Source organism: Akebia trifoliata, chromosome 16 (assembly GCF_017979445.1).
Source record: "Akebia trifoliata isolate Shusen 1 chromosome 16, ASM1797944v1, whole genome shotgun sequence".
In the NCBI taxonomy this organism is placed as follows: domain Eukaryota; kingdom Viridiplantae; phylum Streptophyta; class Magnoliopsida; order Ranunculales; family Lardizabalaceae; genus Akebia; species Akebia trifoliata.
In genome coordinates this window covers 24,173,185-24,196,501 of record NC_141390.1, presented here as the reverse complement: position 1 = coordinate 24,196,501, position 23,317 = coordinate 24,173,185, and the positions used below count along the sequence as shown (strand labels likewise).

At 33.5% G+C, this 23,317-nt stretch overlaps 2 protein-coding genes across 2 annotated transcripts; both read left to right on the top strand.

Moving 5' to 3' along the window:
* The first annotated feature begins 1,216 nt into the window (after positions 1-1,216).
* On the top strand, positions 1,217-6,787 carry LOC147382997 (histone acetyltransferase subunit NuA4-domain protein). Its single transcript, XM_086427065.1, has 7 exons — positions 1,217-1,355; positions 1,475-1,569; positions 2,556-2,656; positions 4,126-4,195; positions 6,145-6,172; positions 6,311-6,371; positions 6,495-6,787. The coding sequence occupies exons 1-7, from the start codon at positions 1,343-1,345 to the stop codon at positions 6,604-6,606; spliced, it is 480 nt and encodes a 159-aa protein (XP_086283191.1). The 5' UTR covers positions 1,217-1,342; the 3' UTR covers positions 6,607-6,787.
* A 1,926-nt stretch (positions 6,788-8,713) lies between these two features.
* RUS2 (root UVB sensitive protein (Protein of unknown function, DUF647)) lies at positions 8,714-16,625 on the top strand. Its single transcript, XM_086428186.1, is given in 11 exon segments — positions 8,714-8,856; positions 8,987-9,109; positions 11,989-12,077; positions 12,191-12,275; positions 12,752-12,811; positions 12,904-12,997; positions 13,183-13,280; positions 13,479-13,658; positions 15,773-15,895; positions 15,974-16,123; positions 16,125-16,625. Coding segments are annotated over 11 exon segments (1,374 nt in total). The 5' UTR covers positions 8,714-8,760; the 3' UTR covers positions 16,401-16,625.
* The last annotated feature ends 6,692 nt before the right edge of the window (positions 16,626-23,317 follow it).

The following is a 23,317-nucleotide window of genomic DNA, read 5'->3' as shown; positions in this document are numbered from 1 at the left end:
TGATTCTTGCATTTAAATGAACAATTCTTTGTGAAACCTAAAAAGGTAGGAACTATCCCCAAAAATTACTAAAGCAAGTTCAAAATTCAAAAAATAAGATTCATAGTTTTGTTGTATTATTCTATTCTTATAAATCTCGTTAGTTACTCAAAAACATATATAATAACTGTAGACACCCCAAAATTGCACAATATACAAATCTAAAACCCATTGAATGGTGGTCATTCACAGTCAATTAACTTAATAAATGGTGACTACTCCATATCACATGACCAATCGAGTTCCATTTCGAGAATCCGGTTGCTACAATAACAATTAGACGAAATCCCAGATCAAAAGTTTTGACCTGTTTAAATTCAAAGTTCAAAGTTGGCATGATATCAATAATATTTCATCTGTTATAGTAATGTTACGATTATTATAATCAACTACTGCTAAGCATAGCGATCAGAGTCTCCCTCCAAAAAAGGAGAGGTCTTAAGTTCAAGTTCCCTCGTTGACTATCCACAGGGATTTATCCAACTCATCTAGTATGTGTGGGTCTTAGAGATTTAGGCGAGATATAATGGTATGTGTGGCTTTGGGATATTGTATGTATTTTGGGATTTAGGCATGATATGGTGCTTGTGCTCCCTTCCGAACACCCATAATAATAATAATAAACGATTCTATTGCCATACCAACTTTTGCTAACACCACCCCAAGTGCGTTCTTAGGGTAAATTACACTTTGATCCCCTATAGTTTGGCATAATTTCATTTTAACCTCTTAATGTTCTGATAATTGCACTTACCTCTTTATGATTATCTAAAGGGTTCACTTACCCCCTTTCCATCAAATTGTCGTCAAGCTAACTCTTCATTTCCTTGTATAAAGATCATTTTACCATTTTTTTAATATTATTCATTTTCATAAATAAAAATATGCCTATGAAAAAATGGGTTCAATAAATGCTTCGACAGGGGCATATTTATTCTTGTTTTAAAATTTATTTTTTTAATAAAAATAATATAAAATAAGAAGGTAAAACAGTAAAATAACATCTGAATTTTAACCCCGTTAGTGAAAGGAGAGGTAAACACAATTATCAAAACATTAGGGGGTCAAAATGAAATTATGCCAAACGAGGACATGTAATATGTAAACCGACTACACGTGACTCAAGCAGGATATGCACGTGTGAACAGTTTGAACTTTGAAACTTCAAAAAAAAAAACTTTCGAAAACCAGAAAGGGACTCATGTTTGCCCTAGAGTACCAGACAAGATTTTAAAAATCTATATTCTATAGAGGTGTTCTTAAGATTGTATAGTTTCTAAGAATTCGAAATTTGGCGCGAAAAATGGAGTCCGAAGGTAGCCGTTACTAAAACCCTAATGCTTGTTTCATTTTTTTTTTCTCTTTTTTATTTTTCCCGGGAGGGAAAAAAAAAAACGATTTTTAAAATAAAATTTGAATTTCTGTTACGTTTCAGGACAGAGAGGGTCGTCAAATCCTTCGGCCATGCTAGCAGCTCTAATGAAAAAGAGAGAGAAACTCCAGGAAGAGCTTCGAAACATCGAAAATCAGGTATTTTTTTTTTCCTAAAATTCAAATTCATGATTTTTCACTCAATTATTCCATTTTGTTGGATGATGAGAAAATGCAAGATTTTCTCATATGTGATTTTACGATTCGATTCAAATTCGGTACATTTTTCATCATGATTTGTTTGTTTGGTTATGTTACTGAATTTGTTAAAATGGGTCGGATCACCGCATCGAAATTATGTAATTAATTTTAAAAAATTGAGAAATTTACGAACAAATCGTGTTATAATTTATTAGAACAGAGTGGTTTTGCTAAATAATGTGATAACAGAAAATATTAATAATAATGGAAGTAGTAATTTACAAAAGGAGGGAAAATTGTTCTCAATGGAAAGTTTTGTAGAAAAAATAATCGTGAAAATTTCGGGGATTATAGAAATTGATTTTGTTAGGTTTCTTCCCCAAAACCCACCAACTTCAACCTCCCTAAAAACTCTATTCTCTTCTTGTGATTTGGAGGTTGAAGAGGAGTGGGGGAACATTGCTAATTAATTTGTTGATTTGCTGATTTAATTGGCTGGTCCCTTATTCAGAGAACTCTTTTAAATTTTCAAAAAAAAAAAAAAAAAAAAACATTGAATCTTGTGACAGTGGACCCACCCAACACCAAAATTACAAATCTCCAATTACATGTGAAGTTTTGGAATTAAGTATTTGCAAATGTAGAAAACCAACCATTAGAAAAATTATCTATATGTTCCTCCCAAGATATATGAAGAGTGTGTGAGATTTTTGTAATTTCCCTAGTATTGTTAATTGATGTAGAAAATACTTTTTCTTGGGCCTAACTTTGTTAAATCATCAATATATGATGCATTTTTGTTCATGATAATGTTATTTAATGATTCTAGAAATCTGGGATTTTTGGAATTTGAACTACGTTCATTATTGATTAATTTCAACTGGGCTTTGTATGTGCACATTTCTCCTTTTTTTTTTTTTTTTTAATATTTGGCTTGAATCCAGGTTTATGATCTAGAGACAAGCTACTTACAAGATTCTGGTCAATGTGGAAATGTATTGAAAGGTTTTGAATCGTTTCTTTCTTCATCAAAGAGTACAACTAAGTATGTAGCGTAGACTTTATCTTTTCGTAGTGAGAATAGTCGTGTATTCTCTTACCTTCTCTTTTGTATTCATTGGATAATTTTCACTAAAATTCGTCTATTTTTGAAGATCTGAATTCATAATATAAGATTATTAGAAATTTTTTATGATTATATGGTAATCTTATTTGTTTGTATTCTCAACCACTTCCATGATACAATAGTCATCCATGCCTACCAAACTCTATTTGTTTGTATTCTCAACCACTTCCATGATACAATAGTCATCCATGCCTACCAAACTCTATTTGTTCTTTGGGTCTCAATATGTATCAGGTTAAGGCTCTATGGTTGTTTCTTTGGTGCATAATTTAATTGTAAAACATTTCATTTTGGTAATCTATCATATTCTTTGTCGTAATAATGCAATAGTTTTAAGACCTTTACTCTTTCATGTCAACTGTTTTGACATATAACTTTTCTACTAAAGGCCTATTGCTGGTTGAATGCATCTTGATTACATTAATACTAGAATGTATTGATGCTTGAATACAAACCCATCAGCACCTAGTAGCTATATCCAAAGGACCAATAATTATACCTTCTTTACCACAACGATGTTCGAGATGCATGGTTGTCCCAAATATTAAGCCTTTCCAAGGTATTTTCTCTAAGCACCACTTTAGAAGATCGTTTAGGTTAAAAAGATCATATTTTCGAAAGCACAATATAAGAACAAGTTTTCTGGAGAGGCACTCCATAAGTTTTCTCAGAAGTGGTGCACCTGGAAGATGATGGTGGGGTATTGCATGGACCTGGGGGATTTGGGTGAGATATGGTGCTCTAAGAGGCCAGTTGCCTCACCCCTACTAGTTGGGCCCACGGGTCTGGTCACCCCCGTCATAATAAAAAACAAGGAGGCATTCTTTTGCCTTTGTTTTATTTACCTAATTTTTAATCCATGGACGCAACTGTTTGGGGAAGGTATAATCAAGTTTTGCTTATAGGGATGACCTGGACAAGGGCACTATTCACTTGGCAAGTCCAAAGCAAAGGATCGGCTATCTGATGGATGGTGTGTCAATTGGTCACGTCAATGTTCCAATTGAAAAGAAATCCCACATTACATACAAGATTTTTGGAACATGGCTCCAATTGTTCTTACTTCTTAATGCTATTTTCTTATTATTTTGTAATTAAATATGTAAGTCAGTTAAAAAAATGTGATTTATGTTAGAATTCTTCCCTAAATTTTTTCTATGAATTTCGACAAACATTATCTGTTTGCAACTCAAAGAAATATGCACATTCCAATTTGCATTGTCGTGGGATATTTGCTCAATATTATCTCCACCTCTTTGTTTCTTCTGTATGTTAGCGACTATTGCTCTTTGGGACTATTCATTGAGAGAGTTATGATGCTAAGTGTTGATTTTTTAGCTGAATTATCAAATATCAGTGACACAAACCTCTTTAACATTGTGCTTCAGCCTAAAGCGTTCCAGGAAGTTTCAACCCGAAGATAGACCGTTCTCATTGTCTTCAGTTACCTCACCGGCTGTATGTATCCTAGACTTAACATCCAATGATTGACCCTTAATAAAGTTGGAAGCATATTCATTTAATATGTGGTCTTGAAACATGAAATATGAAAAGATTTCTAGTCAAACTGTTAAGATATGGTTAAAATTGACACACTGTCACCAGGTCAAGATCTGAATCCAGACATATCAAAATTCGAAACTACTGGAAAGCGTCTTAATATATAGTTATAAATTTATTCTACATTTCTATGTGTGCATTGCATACATGTTATTTTGTTTCTTATGATTTATGTTCTACAATTTATATATAAATGATCCAACGTCCCTGACTAGACTCAAGAAACCAACTTACTCTATATGCCATTAAAGATTGGTTCCAATGCTTCAGAATGCACAATAAAACCAACTATTTTCTACAAATCGGCAAATACTGCAAATTTAACAGAAAGGAGGTATGCTAGTAGTAGAAAATAAAGTAATCTTGAATGTATACAAAGAAACAGTTATCATGGCAAGATGGCCAAGCAGTTCATGCTAGATAGCTGGAGACACTTTTATTATGACTATATGAATACTGGTGCAGCTATCATGGCCTATATCAACTAGATCCTTCAAAACCCCACAAACTACTCTTATTGACACGACATGCACCGACATATGATACTAGAGCCTACTATCCCAGTTCGGTCCAAGCTTTTGTGTGCGGTGGTGTGTTCTTGGTTGACATTGGAATATTTGTTTAGTTGTTATTCGATCTTTTGTTACCATCATTCTGATGTGTTGTACCCTGTGGGTGTTAGGAAGTCAATCTTTATGACGTTTTTATGCTTGAAGGTTTGTACTGGAATAAGTAGGAATTGGAACTGTTATATATATATGTACTAAAACCTATTTTCATACAGATTTTAATACATTTTCGTACTTTCTGAATATTATTGGGTACAATAAATAGGTTAATTCTGTTTCAAGTATCGATATACCAAAAACTGAAACCTACAATATGCAACGATTCTGGTTCAAATAGGTGGCCTCAATTAATCCCTATCCAGTACAGGTACCTTCTATTTATATATCAAAATATATAAAGAAAATAAAAATGAGAGATGAAAGAGATCTTACAGAAGAAACTTCATAACCTTATGACTTATATTATACTACAAGGCATCCTGGTCACCATATGTTTTGAACCAGACATCTACTCTAAGAATCAGAGAACACCCTCTCATGTTCATATATTTCTCCTCAGATCAAAAAGGATATATGTTGAGTTTAGTCCCACACCGGACACTCTTTGCTTTGTCTCTCTCCTTATAAGCTCTTGGGCCTCTCCACTCATTGCAAATTGGTTTTGAGCTGGACCCCCAAATTTATCATGGTATCAGAGCGGGCCTTTCTCTCCTCCACATCACCTAGTTCATATCTCCACGTGCTTTGACCCAGTCTGGCCCACATGTGCGGGGGTGTGTTGAGTTTAATCTGACACCAGACACTCATTGCCTTGTTTCTCTCCTTATAAGCTCCTGGGCCTCTCCACTCATTGTCAATTGGTTTTGAGTTGGGCCCCCCAAATTTATTATGGTATTAGAGCGGGCCTTTCTCTCCTCCACGTCACTCAATTCATATCTCCACATGCTTTGGTCTAGTACGGCCCACACGTGCAGGGATGTGTTTAGTTTAGTCCCACATCGGACACTCATTGTCTTGTCTCTCTCCTTAGAAGCTCATGGGCCTCTCCACTCATTGCCAATTGGTTTTGAGTTCCAAATTTATCAATATAGAACTTACCAATCATTATGCTTGCAACAAGTAACTGTTCTATTAGGAAAAAAAATAAAATTGCATGCAATGATTTGTATTACAATACATTGGGGTAGCTTTTTATTTGTTCCTTTTATTTAAAGCTGAGTCGTGGGATAGGTTTTCATGTCTGAGTATGTCTTACACCATTCTTTCATTCATTTGCAGGTCAAGGAACATATGGTTGGACGAGAGGGTGAGTGTCTTATAGCCAACTCCGTAAATGTTTATATATATAACACCATGGGTCGAAGCCTCTGCAAATGGATTTTGTTAGGCCTAGAATCTGATTTTTTCTTAATTTTTTTTATTCCTTTTTTCGTGTTTATGGCAGATGGAAGGTTAGATTATGGACAAGGTCGGTCAAAGGGCGGAGGCATACCTGCAAATGGACAGTAAGCATACTTACATTTATTCATGAAGTATACAATTTGAAACATCAAGCTTTCTAAGAAAAAAAAAATTGAGAGAAGCCTTCTGAACACTATTTGAGACTCATAATTGAATTCGCTCTCCAGAGGAAAACCAAGGAAAGGAGTAAGAACAGCACCAAGAGATGGAAAGAGAATTAGGCCATCGAGTGAACCGGATCTCGACGATGAAGATGATCCTGACTTGATTTTTAGATAACCATTGAAGTTATGATGATTTAATATTATAGTTTTCAATATTAGTCTGACTTAATTTTAGAGTTGAAGCAGAACGCCGGAATGTATTATTTCTTTAACCCATTTCAATCTCAAAAATTATAATTTTTTTGTCATGTAAAAGAAATGTTTATTATGAAAATGACAATGCACAAGTTGTGAAATAGTCATCCTCAAGAATTGTTGTTTGTTTGCAGTACCTTTTTGTACTTTGGCAATAATAATAATAATACACCACCTTTTACTAATGCCACACCAATGCTTATGTAAAGCACCAAAGAATTGCACACAGTTGGTGTGGCAATAGTAACTCTGTAATAATAATCATCAATACGACGATACCCATATGACCAAGATGGCTATTCTTTCATTTTTTTTGCCTTCCATTATTTATTTCTAAAAACTGATTATGTAAATAATTTTGGTTGGCAGTCTGTGAGGAAGGAGAACTAGTTTGCCTATCAAAATAAAATGAGGGTGGGACTAGTTTGGTGTCCTAAGTCATTTGATACGTAACTTTTCTATTTTCAAAAGAGAACTTAGATTTGCCTAACAACAAAAATGAATAAATAAATAATTTGGATTCAATTAGGAAAATTTTTCAAATTAATCTTGATTTTTTTTTTCAAAATCTAATAATTGGTAGTCATCAATCAAATTAAATGCCTATGTATAGAGTCCCATAAGTAAATAAATTGGCCTATAATGACTATAAACACATTATTTACAAATGAACCAAATGATCACTCAATAATCTAAGTCCAATTCTCGGTAAAATCGGAAACTAAGAGCAGATTTGAGATGTTTTTGCTATTATGGGTTTATGTCTTTTATGGAAATCCAAAAGTGTAGTGTCAACTTAGTGTGTGTTTGGTAACACTTTTGAAGTTTGAATGGTGGTGGTCTACTTTTAAGATTTAAACTTCAGAAGCTCTATTACTGTTTGTTTTGATTCAGATTTTAGAATTAAAAACTAAAATTCAGAAGTTTTTATTTAGCGATGGGAGGATACTGGATGAAACTTCTGAATTCTGAATTTATTTTTTATTCCTAAAATACCCTCCTTCAAACATTGATTTCTATCACTTATATCTTCTTTATATAAACTCTAAAATCCTTATTTTTAATTTTTCTACATCTCCTTCCTCTATAACATTGCTGTCAAGGTTTATCTTTTTTATTTCGTTTCGTGTTCGAAAATCGTATATTTTCATCCGAAATTAACACAATAAGATCTCTCTATCTTTGATCTACCATTTTCATCTATGAATGAACATCTCTTTTTCTTCTAACATCATATATTTTATAATTCTGTTTGTAATCAGAAACTTTTAAAAATAACAAACAAACAATTTTTCCATAATCAAATTTCAGAAAATAGAAACTAGACTTTAGAAACATACCTTTAGGCCATGTTTGGTAATACTTTTGAAGTTTGAAATTTGAAAATCAGACTTCAAAAATTTCATCCAGCATCCTTCATCATTGGTTCAAAATTTTTGAATTTTGATTTTAAAATCTAAATTCTGAAACGAAACAAACATAAATAAAACTTCTGAAGTCTGAATTTTAAAGGTGGATGACCTCCATTCAAACTTCAGAAGTGTTACCAAACACACACTAAATACCGATTCCAATGCTACCATTATCATTGTCTAGAAGCTAAAATCTCCCACCAAAAGCTGTGCCAAATGTTACCTTAATTGTAGATCACAGGTTCTAATTCATCAAAAGAGGTCACTGTAAAATGTAAATTAAACAACAACAAAAATAAAAAATAAAAAATAAAAAATTGAAGTGGCTGAGTCAATCCCTCCCAAACATGTTAATGGAAAATATATATTAAAATTTTAAAATAATTAATTTTTGGTTAAAAAATGGATTAATAAGTACTACAACCACACAACTTCATTTCAAAATAATTATAAACGTTTAAATTATTTAAAAAAGAAAAAAAAAAACTGATTTGAGTTTATAGATTCAATCAGTCGAGTTTTCCAATCAAATTTCTCAAAAGGTTGCCTGGTGAACTCGTACCGAGTTCCAAAATCATTTCTCCCCCCAAAAACTAGCTTTCTAGAGATCAGTAATTATTTTCTGGCAATACACATGTTTCCTAGGGATTCGTTCAATTCTTATGTTAAATATAAACCCCGTTGGTTTCGAAGACCCTCTCTCGCTCTTCTGTTATCTTCTTCTCCCCATTGTCGTCTCTCTCTCTATGAACATGCTGGTAATAAACCCTAATTTTCCTCCATTAAAGCCATGTCTAAAGTAGTCTGTAATTTCTGCAATTTTCACAATTTCTCTAATGAAATTCTTCTCATTTTCCCCCCAATATCTTTCTCTCTCTATATTTATAGGCAAAGATAACGATGCAGAAGAAAGAACCAGACAAAGAAGGACCTCAACGTCCTTCTTTTTGGATCGAAACAGTTGAAACTGTCTCACGCGAGTACCACTTCAATCCAAATGGCAATCTCTCTGTAATTTTCTCTCTCTCTTTTTTTTTTTTTTTTTTTTTTCTCTCTTTGGTTTCCTTTTTTTTTATTCCCAGATTTATTGTTCTTTATTTGTGAAATTGAGATGATACGTAATTTCAATCCGATTTTGTCTGGTTGAATCTACTTCTTTGAATATTTAAGCTCTCAATCACCTCATCCCCACTGTTTGAGTTTCAACACACGAATAAGATGGTGAGTTACTTATTATAAGTAAATAAGACATGTAATGAGGAATCCACTACATATAGTTTACAGTCCTACCCAAAAAGGAAATTTATACGGATTTTGGGGGAGTAGCTCGAGTACATTGGGTCTGTGGGAGTTCCCATTGTAGATTAGATCTTGTAGATGGTGCTTGTTGGGAACAATTTCATCTTCTTTCCCTCTTTGTGTGATTTAAAATGAGTAAAAGAAATTACAAGCAATATAATAAAGCACAAACATTCAACCTCAAGATATACTGAAAATTATGAGGGTGCCAACTAGCTTAGTTGGTAAAGTCTTTGGGTGACGACACCGGAGACCTGGTTTCAAAATCGCATTAGCACTGAGTAATTGGACTTATTAAAAAGAGGCTATTGATACTAGAAATTAAAAAAGATATTGAAAATTACATGGAAACCCTTTCAAAGAGAAGGGAAAAACAATGGGACCAAAGTTTGGATGATCTTCCACTGTCAACAATAATGGGGTTACATAGATCCTCTCTTGGCAATACTAGAGGATACAATCATCGAGAGAAAAATCACTCTTGGCTTACAATGGGTATTGTTTTCACCAATAAGATAGATTTCAATCAATGAGAACAACAAACTAATAATTGGAATTTGATTCCAAATACCTCTAAAACTTGAAATTTTGAGATGTCAAGCAAGTGTCTTGACTCTTGAACTTGTGAGTGAAGCCTTCACAAACCCGAAGACGTTCTGCCAAAATCTCAAGTGAAATCGATTAGAAATGTGCTAGAAAATGGCAACAATAGGGATTGATTTTTCTTCTTGCTTCTTGTGTGTATGTTGCTATGAAGAAGGTGTGTTCTAGAAGCAACCAATCCTAAAAAAAAGACCTCTCTTTCCTTGGTACGTTGGAGAGAGAAGGAGAGAGAGCGAGCATTAATTGGCTCAACTACCACCACTCACAAGCCAAAAAAACATTGAGAGAATGATAGGCTCTCTCCTCTCAACATAGCGTGGGACCCACCACATAATGAAGAGGCATCCCAGCATTGCATTGCACAGTTAGCCAGCAGCAATGTTGCCAATGGTATGCCACGAGGAAACAATGACCCTTTTCAAAGGTGACTGTATCCAAAATACAACATTGCCTGGGAGTCTACGATGAGATGAAGGTTTGGAGGCCATAAGGAGAACTCATGGGTGTAGCTGCCACATAGGTGCGGATGCCACAATGATTTTTTCAAGTTAGAAGAATAGATGTAGAAAAATCACTAGGAGTTTGAGGGCTGTTTCCAACTTCATATAAATAAATTGGTTGATGGATCTTGTTCTTGCTGACAATAGTTACAACGTGAATATTGAAAAAATTTGTATTTATAGCTAGAGGGAAGGCCAATTTCTCTTATATGGCCTAGGAGGCAATCTGATGCCAGCTCTAGACCATACTCAGTTGTCGCGTTTTTGTGCAGATTATTTGTAAGTGGCTCTCTTCATTTGGATTTGCATTTATGTTGGAATCTCCTAATTTTGTAAAGCTTCTTTTGATCAATTTTTTAATTTTTTGTAAGTATGACCAATCAAAAAAAAAAATTGTTATAGAGCTAAGTTTCTTGCATTAAGTGGGAGTATTTTTGTCAGTCAAGGAAGCTAAAAAATCATGAAGGGAAAACTTAAAAGTGAAACAAGGAGGTTTTTGGTTTTATGGATTGTCTCTCCTCCAAGATATATATGCTATCGATTGTAAGGAAAGATAGGGGTCATTTTTCTGGTGGTGAATGAGTTCCTTAAAATTGTCAGGCTTAATCAATACTTAAATGTTGGGTATTTGGATATCGCCATAAAGTTAATATGTTTGATGTTGAATTCTTTTAACTACATTATTAAAAAATTCACCACCATGGTCTACAATTTCAATATCATTTTATTTTATATTAATTATCTATCTACGTAGGTACACTATGGTATAATTATATGTAATTGTATGCAACTTCTACGAATAATATACCTCTCTTATTTTATGTGAAATTTTCATTTCATAGTGGCTAACATGACGTGTCATGAAGTTTTTATGTTGTCTTTTATTTTTTCTTCTAGTGTAAAATTGTCTTGTAAATTGATAAACCATGAGGCTTCTTTTTTTTAGAATATTTTTTACTTACCAAAAAAAAAAAAAAAAACTATGAAGCTTTGGCAAGGGAATTTGAAAACTTGTGCTTTTATTAGCACAAAATTAATGTAATCACGTGTTCGCAAAAATGAATATATATATATATTGCTTCATGCATGTCACCCATATCTGTGTAAGGGATCACATGGTTTGCAAACATCCTTTTTAGAATGTAAAAGAAGAAACTAAAGTAAGAGAGAAAATATTTATTAGTTATCAAAAATATCCTGTACTTATACTCCATATGACATGTGTCCAAATTAGAGTGTGCATAACCTTTTGGGGGATCAGATTGATTGTAATCTCTTATAATATTGTTCCCATCTGAATGATTAGCGTGACTATGGTGATACTTTTTTGGCGTTTTGTGTACACTCTCTGAACTAGTGTATCTAATTGTTAAAAATGACTAATGGGGTGGGTGCACATGCCAACATTGTTTATGAGGAAAAAATTTGCTTGTTTAACTATGCTTTCCTTCAAACCAATTGGACTGGAGCTTTCAACTACATGTGTAGGTGAAGGTGCTTGATGACTCAAGGCTGGTAGTCCATAGAATGGTCGATTCCTTTCTGAATACATTCTTCCCATCAGGATATCCTTACAGGTAATCTCCTTGATATTCTATTGGTGGGTGCTGCTAATTTGGCATGAATATGGAATATGTACAAGTTGGTTGTACGATTCCACTGTAGTTATGGTTTTGTACTTGTGGTGCAGTGTGAATGAGGGGTACCTGAGATACACTCAATTCCGAGCTCTACAACATTTTACTAGTGCCGCAATGTCAGTACTATCAACTCAGGTCTTATTCTGTTTCCTATATAGCATCTGCAAATCAACATAAAGGAAAGTTTTTGGATTTAGCATCTAAAATTATTTCATTTTGTTTATAACTCAAGGAAAAGCTCTACTAATATGCATGATGGTCGTCCTCGTCAACTTCAAAATAATAACTTTCATGGCTTTTCTTTCTTTTTCCAAATGATGCCGACATACCTACAACTCTAATTTGAGGATTTTATGTTTACATGGGATACAATTTCTATACCTCTGGCTAGCATTTTGTTTCACTTATATAACAGTCACCTCAACGTATACTTTTACCCATATTAGTGAAAGGCTTTCAACTTTGCTAATGCATTTCCAATTTAATATGTCTCGAATTATGGCATTCGTGTGAAAACTTTATATATTTAATTTGTATGGCTTTGTAGCTTGCACTTGGACTGACTCCCCCGATGTGGGTAATGGCTTCTCGATATTCTTACTCCTGTGCAGTCACTGCTGTTTGCTGCAGGCTTGCGACCTACCCCTGCACAAGCTACTGCTGTCAGTTGGGTAAGAACTCATAAATTGGATCACAAAGCATTTTATGTCAAGCCAAGGATATTTCTTTCGGGGATCTTATTGTTTACTTGGCTGAAATGCAGATTTTAAAGGATGGGATGCAACATGTTGGAAAACTCATATGTAGCAACTTGGGTGCGAGAATGGATTCAGAGCCAAAGCGTTGGAGGATACTGGGTTTGTGTTTTGGGTTGGCAACATTCTTTTCCCTTTGAATCCCTGCTTCCCCTTTTCTCTCTTTTGCATCCTTGTATTGAGTGTTTAATGAATCACAATTGAAAATATTTTATCAATTGGAATGATATCATCTTGGCCTCTGAGGGGAAAGGTATCTAAATTCAAATATTGCTTATTCATTGCAGCTGATGTCCTCTATGACTTGGGTACTGGATTGGAAGTTCTTTCTCCATTATGTCCACATCTTTTCCTCGAAGTGGCTGGACTTGGAAATTTTGCAAAGGTACCTGTGTTTTTTTATTTGGTTGGGATTAAAATAGATAGTGCATTAGTTGTGATCCTTTTTTTTTTTTTTGGTTTTTTTGTTCCATGTACTAACAATAAAACTGTTCTGAGTAGCTTTAAGTTGGGCATTCCACCATTCTTTTTTATGTGTCAGTTTCATTCCGTAGATACCTTTACAATCTGTGTGAAATTACAGGGAATGGCAGTTGTTGCAGCAAGGGCAACCAGGTTGCCAATATATTCTTCTTTTGCCAAAGAAGGCAATCTCAGTGACTTATTTGCAAAAGGGGAGGCGATCTCAACTCTGTTTAATGTTGTGGGGATAGGAGCAGGCATTCAGTTGGCATCCACAATTTGTTCGTCAGTACAGGGAAAGGTGCAATATGTTATTTTCACTATGTAGTTTAAGAATTTCTTGTACGTGGACATTCCTCATTTTGTCTTCCTTTATTTTTCAAATGTAAATTGAGATTTACTCTTCGAGGTGAGGATTCCCCAAAATGCACCGACGCTTGCTAAAAGTGTCATTTGGCATATGCATCATGCTTTCTACCTTGTGTTAAGAATAATGCCTCATGGTGCATATGTTGATGACTGTCATTTCAGTTGTGCTTTTTCTTGTCGAGCCTTAATAATTTTAATTTGTTAATTTTTTTTTCCACCTCTTCGACTCATGTAAATAAGAGTTATTCCATTCACATTCTCTGTTCTTTCTCCCAATGGCAGGACCGTTTGAATACCATGTTTTCCCTTCCAACCATACACACTGAGTTTTCCTATTATAGTGGTCCTCAACTCTAAAACCAGTGCATTCTGTAAATTACTGATACATGGCAAGTTGATATGGAAGAAGGGTTTAATTGGACAGACTAAATTTTCAACTACGGCCCTGCTTGATATGCTGCAAATCATTTGCCAAAGCAAATAATTGTTTCAAATCAATTTTACTGGTTTTTTGTACACAATGCAAATGATTTGCATTGCAAAAAATTTGCATGGATCACCTAAATTCTTAAGGAATTTCAGCAAATGATTTACGGAAAAAAAGTACAACAAATCATTTGCAAAATCAGGATGATGTGAACCCCACTAGGGTGTCTGATCCAATTAGGAGATTGGGTCTTGTTTGTTTCCTGTGTTGAAGCGGCAGGATTTAGGTTAGGTTTGGTTTGTATTGGATCTTTACCATTAATGCTACACAAACATTCTAAAATTGGGTTAGGTAAGTCTGGGTCATGTTCTCATGGTTGGGAACTTGGGATGCATTATTTGTTACGGGTCCCAGTCAGATCTGAACCTGGATCCAGGTCACCATGTGAAAAGTCAGATTCAAATCTAGATAATTTGGATCCAATCAAGATCAATCCATTCCATGTCTTTCCTTGCCCATGCTTCCTCATTTAAAACACTGATATACAAGTATTATCCAATAATATGCTGAAGCAAGCAAGAGACTGGTCTTATGCATAGCCATAGCCTAATTGAAATAGAATGTTTTGATTTCTTTTTAAGCTATTTGGTTCATGTGTTCCACCCATGTTTTAATCCAAATGCTAAATTTATTTCTTTATTCCTGTTTTTTGATGTTGTTAATATACTGCTTCTGTAGACTAATATACTTCAATTATCTCAATATATTTTTCCATTACCCTTGTATATCAACTATAATATTTGTATTTGTATATCTGTTTTTTGATATATCCGATTATCAGATGTGTTGGTCCTGTTTTTTTTGTGTCCAAAATCAGCCTGCATGTTGGGTTTATCTGTGTTGACCTGTCTGAGACTGTTTGACAACAGAAAACTGGGTCCATGCATAGGTTGTAACTTGTAAGGGAGTCAACTTATATAAATCAGAAGTTATACATAGATATTTGAACCCAACTGAGCTAAGTTGACTCTGCCAATTTCATAGTCAATTATCAAGTTCGGAAGTAGAACAGACAGTCAAATTTTCTTGTACAATGCATAATAACGTTTAGACATGTCAGGTGGAAGATGCTTGTAGTTCTCACAAATATAGTTGTAAGTACATGGTTTCACAAGAACGAGAAGAATTTTTTGCTTTGTTTCTGTTGCAACAGTTCAAATCCTCATACTATGGTTGCAGATTACACAAGTGTCAAGTACTCCTTTTAAGAGAAGTATTAAGTGCTTTAGTTCTATTTCAACAGTTAATATCCTCAGAATCACCATTTTTTTTATTGTAGAAGGCTTCATTGTAATTGTTTCTTTTTTAATACTAGTGCAGCACATCCGCTTAGAACTCATTCCATCTACTTTTTTTTTATTGTCTTTTCTTATTTCCCCCAAAATAGTCGTCATTAATGCCACTGTTCACCCATTTAAAAGGTGCTTTTGGATTCTGTCTAGATTCATCTGTTCAATCTTTTCAAGCAATCACAGATTCTATGGGTCATGTCATCTACTTTGTAGACTATATGAGACATGGACCGTCCCAACGGTTGTGATTATTTTTAACTCTTGTAGATGGTAGTTGGCCCGCTGCTTTCTGTGATACATATTTACAGTGTTGTTGAAGAAATGCGAGCAGCTCCGGTCAACACCTTGAATCCACAACGGACAGCCATGGTTGTGGCCGATTTTGTCAAGGTGTGAACTATTCTCTCTTAATCTTCTCCCGAATATTTTTCTTCTTTCTTATACTTTCTTTGTTAAAACCCATTGCAGTCCGGGAAAATATCAAGTCCCACTGACTTAAGATACAGAGAAGATCTCCTCTTCCCCGGGCGAGTCATCGAAGATGCTGGAAGTGTGAAGGTGGGCAGGGCTCTGCATAAGGTTATTAAGCCTTCGAAACTTCGTGAACTAAGAAAAATATTTCCCCGAGGAGAAATTTCTCATAAGTCGTGGAAGTAAATGGACTGACATGATGTTGGAGCACAATGCAACAGGGGAAGATGCATTGAGGGGATGGCTTGTCGCTGCATATGCTGCAAACATGGAGAAGTCCGGATATGGGTCGACTGAAAGTGTCTTAAGAGACGCTTACGACAAAATGGATAGAACGTTCCCTTCTTTTTTGTCCGAACTGAAGATGAGAGGGTGGCACACTGATCGTTTTCTTGATGGAACGGGAAGCCGTTTTGCACAATAATGCAATTTCTAGTTTTAGCAAAATTGTAGGATATTTTAAGAAATTATTGGTTAAGAAGATTACTGTGTTTTGTGGGTTATGGTTAGACTGGTTTCATAACTAGTCTTGGGATATTCATTTGAAAGAGAAATAGAAAAATAAAAAATGAAAGAAAAAAAGATGAGAATTTTGTTTTTGTAAAGAAATCTTAATAATGCTAACATGACTGTTTTATCTTGCGTTATCTATATATTGCCAAAATGTGGCTTGGGTGTGGGGCTGTCAATGGATATAGCACTATTTGAATCCTAAAAAATATCTGATATTCCAATTCGAATCCGACATACTTTAAATCAATATTCGAATTTGATTATCTTATCGGATATCTGATAACATCCTAGTCGAATTTAATATTATATTATATCTAATTGGATTCGAATTGGATATTATTGGAGTGGATATCTCAATATCCGAATCTGTAGCCAATAAAGATTGGAATATAAAATTTTATCTGAATTCAAATGTGAAATCCAAAATTTTCGATTATTTGAATTGGATTTGGATAATCGAATATCCATTGATAGGCTGATTTGGTTGCAGATTGTATGTTCTGCAATAAATTTTTTTTTTTTTTAAGGATTTTAAATCAACAGAAAATACTTTTGAGAAAATCTTAAATCAACATCATTCAAATCCAAACAGAATTTCTAACCCTAGAGATCATCCTTCCAAAAAAATCAGTCAATTCCAAAACTTTTAACTCATATAGGACAAAATGTTGGCTCTCTAAGCGTTGGTTGTTGAACGTTACCCTGGCCAAAATAAATGGGAGTATTGGGTTAAGTCGTGGGTGAGGAGACTCATCTCACGACTTTGAGGAAAACACCCAGGTCGCTAAACTACTGCTCTATCCCCATAAGTGGTAAAACTTGAATATTTTTATAATCGGGATTGTAATCAGCCTTCATCAAACATGTCCAAATCAATTCAATTAGCCCACATGTATTAAGTCATCCTTGAATTTTAAAAATTGCCCTCATTAGGCTGTTTGTGTCATGTAGTGGAGAGCCTATGAGCCGCTATGAGGAAAATGTCGGTGAGAAAAAAAAAATTATCAATAAATTCAGTCATCTTCCTCTTGGTTAAGGGTGGATTTATTTAAACACACAAAAATGGCCAATTATAGTTACTTGCTTGTTATACCCACCTTAACTTTAAAATAACTATCTATACACACCTAATAAATGTACCTTAACCGAATTTTTTTATTTCACTCACCTAAAGGTATCGAACCATTTTCCTTATTCTTCTTCTTCTCCCCTCTCTCTCTCATTTATTATTATTCTTCTTTACATCTAGAAATGTTTTAATGAGGATTTTAAGCTTTGATCTTAGGTAGTATTTGTTTGTACTATTTTTCAGTACTTATTGTTGAAAAAAAAATTTCAGCACTTTTTGTCAAAATAGCGTATTTGTTTACTCCATATTTTCAGTGTTTATTGCTGAAAATAAGTGAAAAAAATTCAGTACTATTTGGATGCTGAAAAAAAAGTGCTGAAGCGGTAAGTACTTTGCTTTTTTCGATACGGACAAGTATACCCTTCGTTTTGTAGGCATGGACAAGTATGCCTTTATACTTAAAAGGATATTACCTCTTATATGCCATGAATAAGTATATAAACACCCCCACAAATTAATAAATCCATATTATGGCCAAATTGTTTTTATCTTATATGAGTTAAAAGTTTTGGAATGAGTTGATTTTTTGTGAGGATGATCTCTATAATGAGGAGATCATCATCACCAAAAATCAGCCCATCACGAAATTTCTAACCCCATCAAAACAAATTCAAGAATCATAAATCGTCCATTTTTTTTTTTGAAACTAGTTTTGACATAGTTAGAAGTTTTGGAATGGGCTGATTTTTAATGAGTATGATCTCTAGACCATATAGATCATCCTCACCAAAAATTGGTTCATTTCAAAAACTTTAACCTATATGAGACAAAAAAAATTGGCTATGGTGTGGATTGCCCTTATTAATTCATGGGGTGCTTTTATAATTACACATTCTTCATTTACATCGAAATTATTCATCCAAAATTAAGTTCTTTCAATGTTGATTTCAAATTTTGGTGACTTATATGACATTATTGTTTTTTATTTGAAATTTATTATTTATAAATTGAAATTTTGAGTATTACTTATTATTTAAAAATGAATTGTATTTTAATTTTATAAGAAATAATATATTTTATTGTATTTAATAAGAAATAGGCATTTGAAACGTGTAAATAATGTATAATATGATTATAAGAGTAAAAAAGATAATTTACCAATTTCAGTAATTTGTAACAAATATGATTCTGCATCTAAACAAACAACTTTTTCACACTTAAATTTAGTACTTATAAGTTTCAGCGCTTAATGCTATTCAACACTTATTTTTTTCAATTTAACAAACAACACTTACTCATTTTTCTTACTCTAACACTTTCAATCGAGTCAAAACCGTTACATGAGAAAGTTATGCTCGGTAGGTACTTATCGAATTGATTTTGTAATATTCTATAGGTACCTACTGAATTTGCTAGAACGCGTTTATCCTAAACCTACCGAACAAAATTTTTCAAAAAATCTTCGAATTCTTCGATTCAAAATTGTCATTTTAAAATTTTAAAAGTGATTTTTTCCATCTTCCTCGATGATTAAATACAAAAAAGTAAAAGAAATAAGATAACTTGAAAAAAAAAAAAAAAATCTTAAAACCTAATCTACATTGATTCAACCTCTCACATAACCTAGAAAAAAAGAACAATGAAGGTAGAAAAAGGAAGTGAATTTTTGATATATATATATTTTTGAGAGATGGTGAGGTGTGCAATATATCAAAATAAGGTAAAAAGGTAATTTGAATTTTTTTTAAATCACTTAATTGGATATAAATGATATTTTTGATGTGTGCAAATAGACCGACTCCTTAGTTAATAGTCTATTGGAATTAGGACTACGAATGGGGTCAAATTTTGATCCGATTGCAGCCCTAATAGTTACTATTTGTACATTTAACTTTTCTTTTTAAAAATAAAAATAAAAATAGAAAGAAAAGGTAATATGGAAAGTCTTTAAAACATAAAGAAAGTCTCTACAACGATGACTAATGACCCAATCGTGGGGGTTGAAAATGATTGGTTTTCCTGTTTAAATAGGTAAAAAATGAAGTGGGAGAAATTAAAAATCAAAAGAATGAGAGGAAATCAGTCATTTCGACTTAAAGTCTTAAAGTAACATCTCATAATAGGTACCATTAATAAATAAGGAAGAAACTCAAAAGGGGTTTTCTTAGATTCATGCATCTCTCTATGGTAAAAATTCACATTTTTTTTCATTTGACTTACTTGATCAACTCTTCTCATGAAAAACTAATCTCTTCAAAGCAACTATTCCCTTAAAAACAAGATGTAGGGGGGTTTAATTATATTGTATTTTTCATGTCAATTTAAACTCTGTCTTCTTCCGCAAAAATTTTGAAATCTTCTATTGCCACATCAAAAGAGGATTGTTTTGTTGAAACATTTTGAGATGAAACTTTGAGTCATAATCACTACTAATTTTCTCAATATTTTCTTCATCCGATCCTCGTTAGAACGTGTTTGGAAGCAAAAAATGGACCCTTTGGTCCTTATATCACAAAAGTGATAATTTAAAATCCATCTCTTCATATTTTAATATATAAATAAATAAATAAATCATTCATCATCATCATCATCATCGACGTCATGTTTTTCTTATCCCAATTAAAGCAATAATCTCATTCATACTTAATCTTTGTGAAAGTTAGAAAGCCATCCTTTCATATTTTTTTAATCTAAAGAGACATGCCTAACATCCCGCTTTAATGCATGAGGGCGGTGTGTCAAAATTTTCTATCATGGAAAAATTGAGGATGATGTTGCCTATAGAATCAGAGTAGGGGCACACTTTTGAAGTGTTATGTCATTGTCGGCATCGGTCACATTAAAAAGAAAACTTCTTGACAAAACAATAACGTCATAAATGAACGCATTTGCAAAAAAAAAAATAATAATAATAATAAATCCAATAGACAAAAAACCAAGAGAAAGTTGATTGAAATGATTTGAACATTTCCATCCAAGATTGATTACATATCTAGTACAGAAGAGATCATATCAAAGTTTAAATTTCTAAAATGAGCAATAGAAAGACCCTAAAGAATATAGATTGAGATGGTGAAAGTAGGTATAAATGCTCTCTAAATAAAATACATTGCTCTTGACACTGGACTTGAGGATCATAATTAGTTTAGCTGACCCTAAACTAATGATGATGATGACGACGATGAATGGAATGAAAACTACCCATTTCTCCTAGTGAGGCCATAATCTTGCACTATAGATAAGGCAAGGCAATTATTAAAAGATTAGTTAGTGTAAGAAGATTGCTTATATGATACCAAATCTATTGATCCACTGTGTGTGTCAAAGTGCTCTAATAGATATCCATGCTTAGCTAACTTTTCAAAGTGTGACGGATGATCTTCATCTTAATCAAGAAAGTGAAGTATTTTATCCTAAAATTTAAACGTGTGTGAGATTACTTGTGGGGGCCAAATCCAGTGTCGGTGAAGTCGAGGATTGTGTGATTTGATTCTTTTTTATTTATTTATTTAAACGCATAAAGTTTTGTATTTGTTCCACTACTTCATGGCTGCTAAGGCTTCAATCCACTAATTACCTCCTATCAGTTTTTAATACCTTTTCTTCATTTGATAAAGTGTAATGATTTTCTGATGCCCCCACCTGACTCACGTTCCAATCACAAGATCATAGATCACTTGCCTCGGGATATGCATAATCATATATCTTTTTTATGTATCCCAAGGCAAATGATCTACTGTTTTGTGATGGGGGCGTAGGGGGGTGTGTGTATCAGAGGGAGGGAGGCATCATATTATCACTATTCTTTGATAAAGGAAGTCTTACTCAGGGTTTTTAAAATTATTGAGTCGACTCAAAACTTGGCCCATTCGACTTGTCCCAAATGAATTTCAAGTCGTCTCAGTATTGATATTCATTTGAACCAACTCACCAAGTTAACACAGAAACTTGTGTTTTTATACGTAGGATCAGGTTCTCGTGACTTGTAGAAAATTACTCATCTAAAGAAACAAGTATATGTACATAATACCAAGCATGTAAGGACAACATCCAATGGTCGGAATTTTATGCGTATCTAATACTACAAATTCAAATGATAGTTTTCTCGAGAATAATTTTCAATCATTGGATTTTGTGTATATACATAGGTATATTTTTTTTTTGTATATAGTCTTTGTGTTTAACTTTTTAACATGATAGACATGTATCCAATAATAATTGAAATCCGAATCAAAATTTTTATTTTATTTTTTGGGGGAGATAAACGTGTTTTAGTAATTCCCGACTTTATAAATAGAAACCTCTAGGATTGTAAAAATTGAGAGAAAAATTAATAATTGTCGTTTTAATCTGTGGACGTAGGGATATTGTCGAATCATATAAATTCTTGTGTTTATGCAATTTTTGTCATCTTTGCCATTTGATATTTTTTTTCTCCTTTCTCTAAAGACACTTTGCTGATGACCTAATTACTTTGGAGGAAGATTTGGGTCCGCATGTCCCACTACAATCTAATCCTGGCGTTAGAATTTGAATAAAATCTAGAGAGATTTTCCGTGCAGACCTATCTGTTACAATTTTATTACAAAAACTCCCTTACTTTATCAAATTTGTCACTCAGATATTGTCCTTACTTTATGAATCAGACTAGCGTGACTAATTTTGTAAGATTTCAAATCTTACTAAAGGTTGTTGAGCCCACATGAATGATCAAATGGGAAATCCTACCCCACACAGTCTTCTATATTTCATGGAAAAACTCATATTCAAAAGAAAAAATTAAGGAAAAAAAAAAACATTTTGAGCTTGATCGAATCTGTTGAAAATGGAGGGCCACCGAACTCTCAAATTTTAAACTAAAATCAACGATGATACTTAATATTTTTTAGAATTTTATTTTTCAAAGTTCTTAGACTTTTTTTCTTCATAACTCTGTGTCAATCGATCATGTTTTTGAATGCCAAAAATTGATGTGAGCTTTGTTGAGTAACAAATTAATAGCCTGAATTTCAATTCTGTGACGAGCATCACCACTCCGAGGTTTGTTGGGTGACAAACATGATAAAGCAATGTTCCCGTTGAGTTATCAAAATTTCAAGAGAGTTTTTGTAACAAAATGCAACAGTTGGGTCTGTCAGGTAAATCTCCCTAAGATCTATAATTGGGAGATCGTATTATCTCACATGAGTTCATAGAGAAGCATGGTTTTAAAACTCAGTTTCGCATGTCTTGTCCAAGTCAGATACCAAATTGTCTTGGATGAGTTTAAAATATCTCGTTCAAAATTTTGAAAAATGAACATGGGGTTTTAAGTCTCATCAAAAAAATTAACTTGTCCATCCGTCTCGTCCATGCCTGATACCAAGACGACTTGAGCAATACGACTTGGTCTTGGACGAGTATTGAAACCATGACAGTAGCCCTTGGACCTACATTAGGTTTTTTTATTCTCCTTCTTTCTTTTGGAGTGGAAAACTCAGCCGTACACTTTATGTGACAATGACAAGGATACACCTCTTGAGGTTGACATAATCTAGATGCAAAGACACCAACTTAGGCTTGACGACTTTAATCCAAAGGCGTATACCTCTTTATCAACCTTTGTCTTGTAAAATATCTTACAAATTTAAAGCAGCTTTAATATATATTAGCCTCCAAATTTTAGTTTTCAAAAATAATCTTAAAATATATTTATTAATGACAAATTTTACAAAATATTATCAAATTTTTACAAAATTCCCAGTCCGGTTAACTATTCA

Bases quoted from the DNA above. Each gene is read 5' to 3' on its own strand.
- LOC147382997 (XM_086427065.1), top strand. The intron at 2,657-4,125 runs GTATGTAGCGTA...ATTGTGCTTCAG, and splicing joins TCATCAAAGAGTACAACTAA to CCTAAAGCGTTCCAGGAAGT. The intron at 4,196-6,144 runs GTATGTATCCTA...ATTCATTTGCAG, and splicing joins CTTCAGTTACCTCACCGGCT to GTCAAGGAACATATGGTTGG.